Source organism: Mastacembelus armatus, chromosome 9 (assembly GCF_900324485.2).
Source record: "Mastacembelus armatus chromosome 9, fMasArm1.2, whole genome shotgun sequence".
NCBI lineage: Eukaryota > Metazoa > Chordata > Actinopteri > Synbranchiformes > Mastacembelidae > Mastacembelus > Mastacembelus armatus.
In genome coordinates, this window is record NC_046641.1 from 22,851,062 (window position 1) to 22,867,734 (window position 16,673).

Sequence of the window (16,673 nt, forward strand, 5' to 3'; positions counted from 1 at the left end):
TTCTGTGATTTTCCTTAAAAGAGACACAAACTTTCACGAACACAAATTAGTTTCCACTGAGCACATCCAACTGTGGGTGAAGCACTGAAGAAGTTGGGTGTTTCTTATATAACAAACTACTCCATGGGCCACAGCTATGGACAGGGTCACCTGGTACTGTAGGCTACAGATTTTCAGGAGAGTGACCGATGTGACTGGACTGTACTCTGAGCCCAGAACATCCAGGTTTAGCACCACAGTCCTGACATCTGTAGATGTTGCTTGCCTGGCTTTCTGATTTGTGCTCATACATTTTATTTGCACCTCAGATTTCAGGGAAGTTCAACAAGCATCTGCTCCTACCAGTCAGTTTATCTGGGGCCAGACGCTGATGGAAAAGTCAGTAGGATTCATCTTCTGAGGACCAGGAATGTTTGTACAAAATGTCGTGATAATCTGTCTGACACTTTTTATTCTTTATTTTCCCATTACGTTTGAATGTTACATAAAATCATGAACTGTGAAAGGATGTGGCTTATTAGCAGCGTTCAAAGCAGGAACTGGAGCAGTTTGTTTGTTTGTGTAGTTTTACAGTATTGTAGTAATCTGAGGTCCCTTTATGGCTCAGATACATAAACATGAACCAGAATGTATGATACAAGACTTAGTTGTGCTGAACCTTAACACAATAAACATGATTGACTTAAATGCTGTGATTTGCTCATAATTTGATGGGCGAAAGCAAAAGAAACCAAGTCTGTGATTGAACTCAAGCATTTTCTGCAGCAGTAGGTGGTTTCAATGGAAACAAAAAGAAAAACATGTTTCACATAGATCATTCTCACTCCCGACAGAGAGCGGAGCGTCACTGACAAAGAACCTTAGACACGCTCAGGATTTGGAAACACCAGGGTTTATTTTGAAGAACGTCAACAATCATAAATCCATGAAGCCAATGGCACTGCCTGAGTAGTTCAGTTGTTCAGAGTTAGCTTAGTGAGCAACTTACAGTTCACATTTTAAATTTCTCTGCAATCCTACAAACACTATAAAATATACAAATCCTTCAAAATGTTTTGTTAAAGACATCTAGACAGAATGTAATTTAATAGAACACAATGGTAACAAAGAGAAAGCTTCTTTTAGCATTAGGAGGAAGGCCTATCTATGATTATTCTGATACGTTTATTTATAGATTGATCTGTTCTGCACGGCCTCCTCGCTGACTCGTAACAGTCCGCCTCAGCTGAAGGGGGTCACAGTTTCTTGGCGATCCCATTGCAGCGTCGGCCCTGTGGGCACAAACATTTAGAAACTTAAAATGTTGTTTTTAATAGACATGAGAAACAATGTGCCCCTGGTGCACTGCTGCAGGTGAGGGATGAATGCTGCTGCAGCCTGTTGCTCCTTTGCTGCCTGCACAACCTCATGAGGCAGCAGCAGGATTTGTGGTCTCACAGTTTAATGTCATGCAACACACTTGAAGCTTAATGAGGCTTGAAACTTACTGAGGATTGCCATATAAAAGTAGTATAAGAACAGCCAGGGTGACTGTACCATGTAGTTGTTCTTCTGGCAGTCGCTCTTCAGCCTGTCCACGTGCGTCATCACTTTATGGACCCATGGTTCATTGGCAGGCGCACAGAGTTTCCTTCCCCTTCTGGTCACCAAACTGCAAGAACACCAAATCATCCAGGTCAGGGTGACAATGTGATACATCAATGTGTTTGTGCCTCCTGAATCATCCACCACTGCATCATCAGCCTGGACTTACATGGTGGCATCAATAGCGCAGCCCTGTCCACCGATCTGATGACGATAGTCTGCAAAAAGACCTGTATCGATTCTTTTGTCTTTGACGCTCAAGCAGCAGTCGCTGGGAACCTGTGCCAGTGTCACTGGAAGACAAAGAACAGATCACTTCAGAATAAAGTGACACCCCCAGTTTGCAATTTACTTCTTCACAAAGAATGGATCAATCAATCCATCCATTTTCTATACCCGCTTTTTGGAGCCTATCCCAGCGATCTCTCAGGTGGAAGGCAGAGGTACACCCTGGACAGGTCACCAGTGCATCACAGGGCAAGAATAGATCCATGCAGAACGAATTCAAGTCAATATTAACAAGTTGTTACAGCAGAGAAATGATTATCAGAGCATGCTGTATGCTCAGCTTGAGTACAGTGTAGTATTTAGATCAGTAGATCTTTGCAGAGCGTCGACTAATCGCTTGGTCTTAAATAAACTGAATGATAATTATAATAAATAAACACTAAATAAATCCTATGTGTCAGGCTTTTCATGCCGAGCTAACGTTAGTGAAGGAAAGCAGTTTAAGGGCTTTTCCAAAGAGAACCTTACAACACACACAACACCACTACACACTCCCATAAATGCAGTGACATCATAGAAGTTGTCGCATTCGTTTCTGTCAGGTGACTGGGAATCCTACTGGTTAATCTTTAACTAGACCGGGGAATACCAGGGGCACGCCTTGTACTCACTACGGCCATGCTCTGTTTATTTTGTGCACTTGGGCTGATAAGATGTTTTCAGGTATAGCAAAAATATTTCCTTCTGTTAAGTGCTGCGGTGTTTTAAAGTTTTTAAAGCACTACTTCTACTTTTATCTACTTAAGCTTGTCTGGGTTTTTTTTTTTTTTTTGGTGATAATTGCACTATGGATGCTATGGTCTGCTTTGAAAGGTAGGCTACCTGTTGCATGAGAGACACTTTGTGCCCTGCTCATGTTCTTCTTTATCTAGATGTAGAGTCTCATGTCTAATGGTAGATCGGGTCAGATGCTGTACAGCCTACACGTTGTAAAACTGGGAGCTATACTGTGTGAGGCTGCAGAAACTGCTGTACACTAAATGCACAATGACATGTATTTAAAGCTCAGACACAGCCCCATTGTAGTATTTCTCCTTTTTTTTCCGGTTCCTTTTGTAAACTGCTGCTTCCTTTTGGAGCAGTTCCACACTGATAAGTTCAGATTAATTACATCCTGTTATCTAAGCAGAATAAAATTGGCTTAGCAGTGACTTATTTCATCTCCTGCTTCGGAGAGATGACAGATAAAAGCCTTAGTGATGAGGAGTCAGGGAGAATGCCTGAGAAAACTCACCTGTGCAGCAGCAGGTGATGAAGAGGATGCAGAAGAAGAGCTTGGTGTCACCCCACAGAGCCATGTCTGGTCGCTGAGCTGGCGAGGTCGTCTCTTGGTTGGTTTGGCTGATAACGAGTCTTTGTCCTCTCAGCACCTACAGTGGTGAAGGAAGTAAGTGACTGCCTCTGTCTGACCCGCCTCAGTATTTATAGGCTGTGATCGGTGTTTCACTTTTCATTTTCCTGGCTCCTGCTCCTCCTCCTCTTCTTTTAAGCACCCCCGGTCATTCCACTCATATGGCCATCGGAAACTTGAAAAGCTCAAGTCCAACCTTGCTTGTTTACTGCCCCACTGGGGATAAAAAAAAAAAATCCCTGAGAGTTTGTGTATCTTTTCCCAGCATTTCTCAGATATACACAGCTCTTCTAAGATAACAGGAACAGATCGTCACAGCTTGAGTCAGGCCACATCAAGGTCACACACACTTCTGCAATCACAAGCACAAACAGCCAGGGATTTACCTGGTAACTACAGGTCAACTATTAACAGCCACCAAATCATTTTTTGTGGTTTACTCGAAATTGTAGTTTATATTGCAGAAAAATCTTAATAGAAAAAAAATGGCCAGTGGGATCATTTTGGAATATTTTTGTAGGAGAGAAAAACCTGTGGGAGAAAAAGCCTTTAAATCTGGTCTTGTAAACGTTTAGTGTGATATTTCTGCACAGCTGAACGTTGTTAGGGTGGATGCATCGTGTGTATGGTGAGAGGTTAGACAACAAAAGGACTTTAATTAAGGTTCGTGTACTTTGAGGTGACGTATGAATGAGGTGAAGTTACGTCTTGTTCTTTAGGTTAAAGAAAATTAGGTTTTCTGCAGCTAAACATAAGTTGTTTGAAATTTTTATGTTGTCATTCAGGGTGACACGATAGTGTGGTGGTTTTGCGCTGTCGCCTCACAGCAGGAATGTTACAGGTTCTAATCTTGTTCAAACCCGGGGCCTTTCTGTGTGGAGTCTGCATGTTGTCCCTGTGTCTGTGTGGGTTTTCTCCTCCCACAGTCCAAACACATGCAGGTCAGGATTAGGGTCTGAACCCAGGTGGACCCGGGGCCTTTCTGTGTGGAGTCTGCATGTTGTCCCTGTGTCTGTGTGGGTTTTCTCCTCCCACAGTCCAAACACATGCAGGTCAGGATTAGGGTCTGAACCCAGGTGGACCCGGGGCCTTTCTGTGTGGAGTCTGCATGTTGTCCCTGTGTCTGTGTGGGTTTTCTCCTCCCACAGTCCAAACACATGCAGGTCAGGATTAGGGTCTGAACCCAGGTGGACCCGGGGCCTTTCTGTGTGGAGTCTGCATGTTGTCCCTGTGTCTGTGTGGGTTTTCTCCTCCCACAGTCCAAACACATGCAGGTCAGGATTAGGGTCTGAACCCAGGTGGACCCGGGGCCTTTCTGTGTGGAGTCTGCATGTTGTCCCTGTGTCTGTGTGGGTTTTCTCCTCCCACAGTCCAAACACATGCAGGTCAGGATTAGGGTCTGAACCCAGGTGGACCCGGGGCCTTTCTGTGTGGAGTCTGCATGTTGTCCCTGTGTCTGTGTGGGTTTTCTCCTCCCACAGTCCAAACACATGCAGGTCAGGATTAGGGTCTGAACCCAGGTGGACCCGGGGCCTTTCTGTGTGGAGTCTGCATGTTGTCCCTGTGTCCTTGTGTCTGCTCCCACAGTCCAAACACATGCGTTCAAACAAATCTAAATTGCCTATAGGTGTGAATGTGAGTGTTTGTCCATCTCTGTGTGCTGATCTGTCCAGGGTGGACCCCGTCTCTCACCCACTGTCAGCTGCCCTTGATGAGAAACAAGCGGCACAGACGATGGATAGATGGATATAAGTGTATAACAGTAAAAATCTGTCAACATAAAGTTTTTTCCCCTGAGATAACAGATAATGAGATTGTGCTGTGATTATTGTAATGTGGAAAAACATTGGTTCCAGTGAAACTGACACCTCCACAGTGTCTGTAAAGAGCAAACTTTCTCTACCCCTTAGTGTACAGAGGAAGTTAGTTTAATGTTGACATAACACGTCTGAGTTTGATTTGTCTGATATTAGAGTCACTGTGTGTCCACTCACCCGCTGCACATGTGAGAACCATTTACAGAGAAAGTTTCAGTTTCTTGTAAACCACTGCTTGGATGAGTGCCTGATCTGTCTGCTGTATTTACTGATTTGGACTTTCCCTGCTGAACCAGTTACCAGAAAAGGGTAAAAGTGGATGGACCTGAAGTGTTGTTTGTGAAGGAAAATTTGGCAGCAGTTGAAACAATTGTGCTTCTCCTAAAGGGATAATTATAGGATTGAGACTGTAATAGCATGTTTCAGGGTGTGTTTTACCTTCCCTAAGGTGCCTTTGAATTAATGTTTAATAGAATAGTTTGTCTACATATTTTCATCGTTCTGTGGTGAGCCAGGCTTCTACTTACACGTTATAAGTGGGCGCTAGTTCGCCTGGCTGGCCATTGTTGACACTGACTCCCATAAATCTCATAACTCTTTGTTCAAGTTGTCATAAATACAGTCAGATGTTATAACGTACACACACGTTTTACAAAGCAAAATTGAGTGACAATATATAATGACGTAAAGAGAGATTAAACTAATCGATGCCTCACGCACCTGCATCTGTCAGCTACTGCCTAAAGAATCAATACTTTATAATAGCCATCAATACATCATCACATCCATCACTAGAAGACTCCTACTTTGGGGATGTCAAACGAATATCTGCAATAAATACTGTAAATAAATACTAAACACTACTCTATGTTTATTTCATTTCTTTACATTTTATTTTATTTTATTTTATGGTTTATTATTATTATTTCCTGTGATGGCCTTACTGAGCCCCGTCGTGTGGGAAACACACAGGATGCTTGTGAACACTAGCATCCTTGTTTTATCTGGCCTTGGGGATAGTTTCAGGCTGTGAGTGCCGAGCCATTATCAAGAGGTCAAACGAGGTTAGACTTCCTGTTCTCAAACGCTGTGAGGTCCTTCAATAATAGCCTCTTCTCATAAGTGCCAGAATTATAGCCAATAGTTAAATATTGGCGACATTTATGTAGAAATAAGTTGGTCCTTAATCCTGTACATTACAGTTCAGTGTAAAGATGTTAATATCCTGAAATGTGCACAGACAAAAAAAAAGAAGGTGTTTTATAATTTATAAGGTAATGTTGTCCAGGCTCCAACGTTATGTTGTTCAATTATGTTGTTCAGGCTTCAACTTGCAGCTTCTGACTTGTGTTTCCTGTGGTTTTAGTGTTGTTTTAATGCCACGTGTGCGATGTCACATTAGTAAGTAGATTTTTTTTTTTTTTTTTTTAATATTTAATTGTGGGTTGTTCATTTGTATTGTATTAATTATTTGTGGTATAATGTGATATAATAGTTTTTTTAATGAAGTGCAGCAACTACAAGTTACAACATAATATCAGACTTTATTTTAAAATGATGTTTAACACGTATAAGTTATTACAAAAACAGCACATAAAGGCATTTTTCACAAGCACATCAGAATGTTTGATATCAAAACAAACAAAAACAGGGTTTTACTGTCTGTTCCAGGTTTAACCCTATGGGCAAGTCAAGGCACATCTTTTGTATAATACATTTCACTCACTTGGATAATAAAAAAAGGAACACAGAGCCATTCGCACACACTCTTTCACAAAAATTGTTTTATAGTTGCCACATATGAGAAGAAACACTACAGAACTAAACTTTTAGCTGGTGTCTGAAGTCACCGACATGAAGGCTCATACAGCGTGTCACAATAAATCAGATGAAGTGATGATACGCCAGTGATCCGAAGATCTTCTGCAGAAAAGTAGAAATGATTCTGGCTTCTGTCTACAGCCCATCAATCTCTAGTCCTGCAAGACAAAAGAGCAGTGAGTGATTAGCCAATGCACAATTACTGCATCTTAAAAAGCAGCAGTTAGGGCATGTCCTCAGCTGCACTGAGACAAACTCTGTGTGCACATTTATTGTGAAAGCTCAGTTTAAAAGTGTTAATGCAATGCATTTTTTAAAAATTTACCTCATTTCTTGTTTGCTTGTTTTTTGTTTTCCAGGTATGCGACGTGAGATTTCACCCACTCCTCCTCACTGGGGTGAACCACACAGAGCGTCCTTCTGTTCTTTGTAAGGAACCTGCAGAACCAGGTGAGATACAGAGGTGAGCTTAGGCTGCAGACCAGCATGCACAGAAAAAAAACCCCACATTCATGCATTTACATGTTATGAACTAGCGAACTTTGCATCATCGCTATATGTGACTGTTATTCATGTGGTTCTCACTTACGCAGTCGCGCTGATGTCACAACCCTTCCCGGCTTCCTGAATGGAGTAGCCTACAATGATCTGGAGGGGCAACTTCTTGTTAGTGGTCTTCAGGCAGCAGTCCACCACAATCTCAGCTGCAGGAAGATGGAGAAACTTATTTAGTGATTCAAACAGATTTATCAATGAATGAAAAAGCTCAAGTGCACTGCTGTCAGCTGGAAATCTTCATTTATTAAACATGCAGCTACCTGCACCTGCACCCATAGCATTTTTAAATACGAGCTCTATTATCTCTGCGTGCATGTGTCTTACCCGCTGCAAACCCAGTGCAGATCAGACCCAGCAAGAGAAGAGCTGCAACTCGAGAGGCCATGTCTCTGTTTCTTCGTAGATCTGAGCTCAGGTTTGTCCGCTTCAGCAGTGTGAAGGTGTTGCTGTGAGGAGAAGAGGGTTGCTGCAGGTGCATTTATACAGGTGTGCAAGAGAAAGTGAAAGTGTGATCCTCACTCATTAACTGGAAATGGGAGAAAGTTGGCACCAGACCCACACGTGTCCAGCCAGTTACCGCTTCACTCCTCCTCTCTTTTGTGTTTCTTGCCAAAAGCTTCCTGCACTTCGTTCCATATGCATCCACAAGGTTAGTCTTTATCTGAGCATCTCATTTAAACCCTGCAACCCCAAACTGTGCATTATCTGCAATATTCTGTGCCAACATTTGAGATGTTTAAACTATTTTGCAATAGCAAGGATTTTGTGTTTCCCTCCATTATATTTGGCAGTGAAATGACTAGACCAGCTTGATTGAAGTCAGATGGTGTACATATTGCATAACTGCATGCTAGTGCAAAATTTTAAAAAAAAAGTGAAGTGCATTGTTTTGTTTAATTTAATACCTGCAAGAAAGATGGACCTTTATGTCACACATTGCCTAGTGTGTGCAGTTAGTATGCAGTGTTAGGACACAGTACTTAATGAAGTGACCGTCCAGCAGGATAAACACGTGTTGACGCTAATATTAAGTTGTGACAGTGTCAGGAAGCGGAACAGTGTAGTCTAAAGGATTTTATCATTTGCTACCAAAGTAGCAATGTAGCATTGTTTTGTATTGTGGTCTGGGGATTTTTCATGGAATCCATGTGAGTAGTACTTACATTTGTGTGAAGGTGATTATCTTCTGGATGTTTATGCATGTGTGTGCATGTGTTCAAGTACTAGATTCCAATCTGTGACTGTGGGAGTTATTGAGCAACGGGAGAAGCACTTCGCACACAAATGATGCAACTGTTACTAGCGCTGTGTGGGACTGGACGTGTGAGTAAGAACACATTTGTCAAGAAACCTCACTGTCCCCCAGCAGTCCAGCACCAAATCCTAGGAGAGGCGAGGTCAGTGGATACCAGGTGTGAGTTAAGCAAAGGCAGCTGAAGAGCCAGATGTTTCCCTCAGAAGATGAAAAAAGAGGAATATTCACATTAGATTCACTGGGTCATGTCCTGTTGACCCTCAAAACGCTTCTAATGTGTCTCTGTATTTGCTGGATGAGTAAAAAGGCCCAAATAATATATTATTTTAGGTTTAAGTACAGCTCTGGAGTTTGTGCAGAGCAGATGGAAACAGCGAGCTGAGTTGGGATGTTTCCACCTTCCAACGCTTGAAAAGCTTTGACTCATTCATGAAATTAAATATTAAGATGAGAGACTGTGATTTAAGAATTAATGAAACTTAGAGCTGTTGGCAGTCGCAGTTTTGAACACTGGAGAGATCCAGGATGAACGAGGCTAATTGCCTCCTGACTCCAGCTGAATAGTTAAAGATTATGCACAACTTCTTACATGAAACGATTCAAAACTCCCCCGTCTGTCCATGCGAAGCTGCTCTAACAGCCTGCTGCTTCAGTTAGCCACAGAAACTGGAACACGTTCCATCTCATCTGATTAATGCACAAAGAATCCAATGCATAAAAACACCATTTTGTGACCGTATAGTGGTTTGTATGAGGGCTAGTTATTGAGGAAGTGCAGTAACATCCTGTCAGTGGGAGGCAAACAGCAAGAAGAAGACACATGCTGTCAATGGATCTCCGACACTTCCTTTAAAACACAGACATGAGAGTGGCCTCACTCCTTTCTATCCTCCTTCAGTTCATACTGAGCAAATGTCAAATGTAGAGAATTGAAATTACTGTTATTGTTGTGTGTAACCAGTATGAGTTAACGGTCAGTGAATTGCATTGTCAGGGGGAAGCAGCAGTTAAAGGAAAAGGAGAATTGGCATCAGAGAAATTAGTCATTACACTACAGAAGATGGTTTCTTTTCCAAAAAACGCTGAGTGAGTTCAAAATGACAATCAGCCAGTGATTAAAAACAGCTGTGACTGGCAGGAGTGTGTTAGAAGTGTTCAACTATAAGGCCATATGCTGCCAGGTATATTTTTCAAACATTACTAAAACATGGGTGGATTCCTTGGCAGAGTAATGCGGGTTTTAAAACTTCCGTTTCATTGTCGTCTCACTACTCAACTAGACAAATTTAATCCTACAACAGCCACAGGGCTGCAGGCCTCTCATGCATCCAGCAATTAGAGCCTACCTGAGCACTATGTTGTGTCAACATGCCACATGAGGCAGCATGAGTGCAGATAGACTGTAGATGGAGTGTAACGATGTGAAACTGGATGTTTCAGAGCAAAACATTTTGGTCAATACATGGTCACAAGATTGACTTTGAAGTGCAGACACTTCCACATTTTACACATTACGTGTTTTGTTCTTCGCTGCTGTTTCTAATGAAAAATCCAGTTGTGTTTCTGCTTTAGCCAAAGTGAAGTTCAAATGGTTCTGCTCAGGTTCTGGCTGAGAGCCAGATGTTTTAAGACTCTTTTGTTCCCCTTTCAGGTTTAAATAAAGACTTTCTTCACATCCAGAAATGTGCACACGTGTGGATTTGCTGTCTTACCGATGTCCCATCCAAAATTCAAAGGATTTCGGGTCAGATGTTGTCTTTATTGGCACATATCATTTAACCTTTATGTGGCTCATTCAGCTCTTGTGTGGAGAACTGACTAAGCTACTGACCTGTAAACGCTGTAAACTGAGGTGCTGAACCTGATGAAAAGGTTTTCAGGGTCCATTCTGTTTCCACACTGAACTTCAACTCTAAACCAAACAGCATCATCTTTTATTCTGCAGCATAACCTGCACTTTTCATGGCGACTGACCGATTCTTATTTTCATTACTTGTTGCTACAGTGCATCACTTTTTTTGTGCACCAAAGCATTTCTCCCAGAAAGACCAGATCCCCCAGGACCTGACACTTTGAGCAAAATACCTCAAAGCTTTTAGATGGACCATACTGAATGTCACTAACCTTGTGCTCTATCTCTCTCTTTCTCTCTCTCTCTCTGTACCTTCTGCAGGTGTCCCTGGTCCTGGACCTGTATATTGCAGATGTACTGGCCCCACCAACCTGCAGTGTCTATTTGTTGTTTATTGTTGCTGTTCTTTTCTCTCTGCTCTGTAAACTCACCCCAACCGGTCGAGTCAGGTGGCCGCCCAAACTGAGCCCGGTTCTTCTGGAGGTTTTTTCTTCCGTTAAAGGGAGTTTTTCGTCTCCCCTGTCACCTTGTGCTTGCTCATATAGGTTTTGTTGGGTTTTTTGATTTTGTAAAGTGCATTGAGATGATTTGTACTGTGATTTGGTGCTATACAAATAAAACCGAATTGAATTGAGTATAATTTGGTACACATATTCATTTCTCCCTTAAGGTGAACTGTAATGACTTATCCCCTGACATATCACCTATCATTAAGAGAAATAATATGACAAAGCCTTTTTCATACTTTGTGTTTAGCGCTAATGGTAGCCTGTCAAAAGAAGCAGTGAACCACACAATAAATGTGCTGAAAGAAGCTGTAGAGCTGTAGGAGCAGTGCTGGGTGACAAACCCATCTGAATTCATCCCTTTAATGCTATTAATCCCGGGCATTTAATTTCTCGTTGATTTTGCAAATAAAAGCAGTCTTCAAACGATAAAATACAAAAGTGCATTCGTATTTGTGGTCATATTCTTTGCTGTAATTTGAGCCATAAGTGCATTTTACTGTTAACAGCCTGAGGACCACCTCTTCTGCTGGCAGAGTCAAGCCTCCATGAATACCAGTCTCACACGGGGGAAGTAACAGGAATGGGAGTGGAAACAAGTCAGCACAGCCACATGATTTTCAGGAAAGCAGGGACAACTTCTTTTCTAGGTCAAGCTTTACTTTACGAGCCTATAAAATAGATGTATTAAAAGGGGAAGCAGGCAAAAAGTATTTCATGCTGTGCAGACAAAGGAACAAAGCCCTGAGGCTCACCCACCCAACTATTTATCAAGAAATCAAGACTTAACTCAGAGGACTTGACGCAACAGTCTTGTGATGTGCAGCTGTGGTTGGGCAGACATTTGGTTTTGCAGCTGCTCCACCGGTAGATTAGTGGTAACTATACAGTTGCAGAAGAACTGTTCTCTAATGTGCTCTCACATATCCTGATGTTCTAAGATAGTAGTTCCTGACATGTTTGGTTTGTGGCCCTTTAAAAAAATAAATGTTGGTTTGAGGGGCAGCACGGTGGAATAGTGGTTATCACGGAGGCCTCACATCAAGAATGTTCCTGGTTTGAAACCCATCAGGGGCCTTTCTGTGTGGAGTCTGCATGTTCTCCCTGTGCTTGTGTGGGTTTTCTCCAGGTACTCTGGTTTCCTCCCACAGTCCAAAAACATGTATGTCAGGTTGATTGGTGACTCTAAATTGCCCATAGGAGTGAGTGTGAGTGTGTGAGGTTGTTTGTCTCTATGTGGCCCTGTGATGGACTGGGGACCTGTCCAGGGTGGACCCCTGCCTTTCACCCAAAGAGAGCTGGGATAGGCTCCAGCTGATCCCTGTGACCCTGGTTAGGACTAAGGAGATATGGATGATGGATAAAAAAAAAGTCTGTCAAAATAAATAGAGTTTGTATAGCAGAGGTATGTTTGTTCTGCTCTCTTGATAATCAGGGGTTTTCCAGTGGTTTCAGAACCACTGTTCTTGGGTTTTAAGTGCCAGTCAGAGGTTACAGATACTACCGGACCTGGCAACTACACAGAAAACGTCAAGACAGTTCAGGGGGAAGTTGTCTGTTTTCATTTGGTTTTAAAGACTGTGATACTTTCGTTAAAGGGAACTCAACACAATACTTTTTTTAGAACGGGCAGCATCAACAGTAGTCACATTGAACCCATCACTGTCAGAGGAAGCTGGAGTGCCCAGAGAAAACCTATGCAGACATGGGTAGAACATGCAAACTCCATACAGAAATCTGATCCTTCTTGCTGTTGGGCAGTAGTGCTCACTGCTGCTCCACCGCGCCACCCTCTTATATTGTATATGTTGGAACCACGAGACAACTAGCCTAGCTCTACTCAAAGGTACAAACCCAAGGCCTGTACTGCTCACTAACCTCTATATTTACACTAAATCTCATTTGTGTCATCTGTACAGACACTTTAGTGTAAACACTAGATGCAGTTTTATGGTGGGTTATGCAGCGAGCTGTGTATTGGCAAGGAGGAGTGATGCCGCCTGGTTAAATATCAGCTGTGGCATCAAAGCAAGGAGATACTTGATTGAACCTGCTGGTGGACCCGGGGTCTTTCTGTGTGGAGTCTGCATGTTGTCCCTGTGTCTGTGTGGGTTTTCTCCTCCCACAGTCCAAACTCATGCAGGTCAGGATTAGGGTCTGAACCCAGGTGGACCCGGGGCCTTTCTGTGTGGAGTCTGCATGTTGTCCCTGTGTCTGTGTGGGTTTTCTCCTCCCACGGTCCAAACTCATGCAGGTCAGGATTAGGGTCTGAACCCAGGTGGACCCGGGGCCTTTCTGTGTGGAGTCTGCATGTTGTCCCTGTGTCTGTGTGGGTTTTCTCCTCCCACGGTCCAAACACATGCAGGTCAGGATTAGGGTCTGAACCCAGGTGGACCCGGGGCCTTTCTGTGTGGAGTCTGCATGTTGTCCCTGTGTCTGTGTGGGTTTTCTCCTCCCACGGTCCAAACACATGCAGGTCAGGATTAGGGTCTGAACCCAGGTGGACCCGGGGCCTTTCTGTGTGGAGTCTGCATGTTGTCCCTGTGTCTGTGTGGGTTTTCCCCTCCCACGGTCCAAACACATGCAGGTCAGGATTAGGGTCTGAACCCAGGTGGACCCGGGGCCTTTCTGTGTGGAGTCTGCATGTTGTCCCTGTGTCTGTGTGGGTTTTCTCCTCCCACAGTCCAAACACATGCAGGTCAGGATTAGGGTCTGAACCCAGGTGGACCCGGGGCCTTTCTGTGTGGAGTCTGCATGTGGTCCCTGTGTCTGTGTGGGTTTTCTCCTCCCACAGTCCAAACACATGCAGGTCAGGATTAGGGTCTGAACCCAGGTGGACCCGGGGCCTTTCTGTGTGGAGTCTGCATGTTGTCCCTGTGTCTGTGTGGGTTTTCTCCTCCCACGGTCCAAACTCATGCAGGTCAGGATTAGGGTCTGAACCCAGGTGGACCCGGGGCCTTTCTGTGTGGAGTCTGCATGTTGTCCCTGTGTCTGTGTGGGTTTTCTCCTCCCACGGTCCAAACACATGCAGGTCAGGATTAGGGTCTGAACCCAGGTGGACCCGGGGCCTTTCTGTGTGGAGTCTGCATGTTGTCCCTGTGTCTGTGTGGGTTTTCTCCTCCCACGGTCCAAACACATGCAGGTCAGGATTAGGGTCTGAACCCAGGTGGACCCGGGGCCTTTCTGTGTGGAGTCTGCATGTTGTCCCTGTGTCTGTGTGGGTTTTCCCCTCCCACGGTCCAAACACATGCAGGTCAGGATTAGGGTCTGAACCCAGGTGGACCCGGGGCCTTTCTGTGTGGAGTCTGCATGTTGTCCCTGTGTCTGTGTGGGTTTTCTCCTCCCACAGTCCAAACACATGCAGGTCAGGATTAGGGTCTGAACCCAGGTGGACCCGGGGCCTTTCTGTGTGGAGTCTGCATGTGGTCCCTGTGTCTGTGTGGGTTTTCTCCTCCCACAGTCCAAACACATGCAGGTCAGGATTAGGGTCTGAACCCAGGTGGACCCGGGGCCTTTCTGTGTGGAGTCTGCATGTTGTCCCTGTGTCTGTGTGGGTTTTCTCCTCCCACAGTCCAAAAACACGTTTGTCAGGTTGACGGGTGATTCTAAACCACCTGTGGTTGTGACTGAGTTCAAATGGTTGTCGGTCTTTGACATGTCATAGACTGGTGACCTGTTTGGGGTCAGAGGCAAACTATACATTGAACTTGTTGCTGATAAGATCATTTGGACAGAGACAGCCAGCTGTTTCCTTCTGTTTTGGGTCTTTATGCTAAGCTAAGCTAAGCTAACCATGTCCTGCATCCAGCTGCATTTTCAATGACAGACATAAGTTTTGTATCAACCTTTCTACCCTGATTTTGAAACTCTTCCTTTAGTGTCATTAGCAGTGAACATAGTTTATATAGCTGGAATATGACAGTTATGAGCCAGCATCAGAAATGGAATCAGATTGGTGTGAAGTAATCTTTTCCGTCCTGTGGGAATGTGGCACTCAGGAATTTTTAAAGTCATAACAAACTGGGAACACAACACTTCAGGGGTGAGAAGGCAGACTTGAAAGTACAGTAGATCATATCTAGTAATGTCTGGATCAGTGAATCCCACTATTTCTGGCATTTGGAATGAAGATTTACTGTAGATGATTTTAAGCTGTGATGAAAGTCTTCCCACACATACACACACACACAGTGACAAGAGAAATCCCAAGAGCAACCATATACATTTTTTTCTAAAATACCAAGTTTCTTTAGTTTCCTTAGAGCTTTTATTTCTCTTAAATGTAACTGAGTTTAGTACTGTTGCTGGTTCCTGGTTCAAAACCCATCAGGGGCCTTTCTGTGTGGAGTCTGCATGTTCTCCCTGTGCTTGCGTGGGTTTTCTCCAGGTACTCTGGTTTCCTCCCACAGTCCAAAAACATGTATGTCAGGTTGATTGGTGACTCTAAATTGCCCATAGGAGTGAGTGTGAGTGTGTGAGGTTGTTTGTCTCTATGTGGCCCTGTGATGGACTGGGGACCTGTCCAGGGTGGACCCCTGCCTTTCACCCAAAGAGAGCTGGGATAGGCTCCAGCAGATCCCTGGGACCCTGGTTAGGGAATAAGCAGGTATAGATAATGGATGGATGGATGTAACTGAGTCCCTGTAATCACTGATTACAATGATTACAGGGACTCTGCAAATAATAGCATGCATGATATCATTTTTTTTAATAATAGGCATCGGCATGTGATTGACCAGAAAGAGCAGTAGCGATTCAATTGAATTCATGCAAATGTTCAAAGTTTCATTTTCTGTTATTGTTTATCAATGATAAACATTTACTGTCAGCGTCATGTTCAGGCATGTTTTATGGATTTTGATGTGTGGCCAGTGGTGTCTGGTATCATTTACCAGACACAGTTTTTTTTTTTTTTTTGTGACAATGATATGTTTACACAACCATCTCCTTGATGGGAAATTTACTCCAAACACTAGTCAAATGTCGGTCAGCTTGCAATCCTGCAGCCCTTGAAAATATGTTTCTGAAAACAGTTTTGTTGCTTCTCCAAACAGACCTCCTGCATGTTTTATTTCCTGCCTGTTTATGCATTTTGTCATGTCACCTAAAGAAGTTTAAGCTATTAAACCTGTATGTCGCATGCAATTTTTTTTCTGAAAGGTTTGCACATTGCTTGGTTGCAGGTTTGAAGGGTGCAGCACATAATGGCTCTCTCTTAGTCTTGGCAAAACACTGTTGGTAGTTACTACATTTGCTTGTTGCTGGCACGACTACTCCGTTTCAAGTATGCCAGTAACTACTGATTTTGTGCACTACAACTTAAAAGATGTCCATACACCTAGTTTAAATTTAGGCTAAAATTGGTGGTAAATTTATTTTTTTAGGATGACAAGTTTGCACAAAAGTTTAAAGTTGTTCATTTTAAAAAATACAGCACATTGCACAGTTTAGTATCCATCCATCCATCCATCCATTATCTTATACCCACTTATTCCTAACCAGGATCCCAGGGATCAGCTGGAGCCTATCCCAGCTCTCTCTGGGTGAAAGGCAGGGGTCCACCCTGGACAGGTCTCCAGTCCATCACAGGGCCACATAGAGACAAACAACCTCACACACTCACACTCACTCCTACGGGCAA

General features: G+C 43.5%; 2 protein-coding genes across 2 annotated transcripts; both read right to left on the minus strand.

Annotated features, from left to right (window-relative positions):
- Window positions 1-870: 870 nt before the first annotated feature.
- Window positions 871-3,284, minus strand: LOC113138348 (C-C motif chemokine 19-like). Its single transcript, XM_026320682.2, has 4 exons — window positions 3,107-3,284; window positions 1,754-1,877; window positions 1,537-1,651; window positions 871-1,271 (listed from the first exon to the last, which is right to left on the minus strand). The coding sequence occupies exons 1-4, from the start codon at window positions 3,168-3,170 to the stop codon at window positions 1,236-1,238; spliced, it is 339 nt and encodes a 112-aa protein (XP_026176467.1). The 5' UTR covers window positions 3,171-3,284; the 3' UTR covers window positions 871-1,235.
- A 3,280-nt stretch (window positions 3,285-6,564) lies between these two features.
- On the minus strand, window positions 6,565-7,912 carry LOC113138868 (C-C motif chemokine 20-like). Its single transcript, XM_026321689.1, has 4 exons — window positions 7,744-7,912; window positions 7,451-7,565; window positions 7,187-7,299; window positions 6,565-7,019 (listed from the first exon to the last, which is right to left on the minus strand). The coding sequence occupies exons 1-3, from the start codon at window positions 7,895-7,897 to the stop codon at window positions 7,188-7,190; spliced, it is 381 nt and encodes a 126-aa protein (XP_026177474.1). The 5' UTR covers window positions 7,898-7,912; the 3' UTR covers window positions 6,565-7,019; window position 7,187.
- Window positions 7,913-16,673: the final 8,761 nt, after the last annotated feature.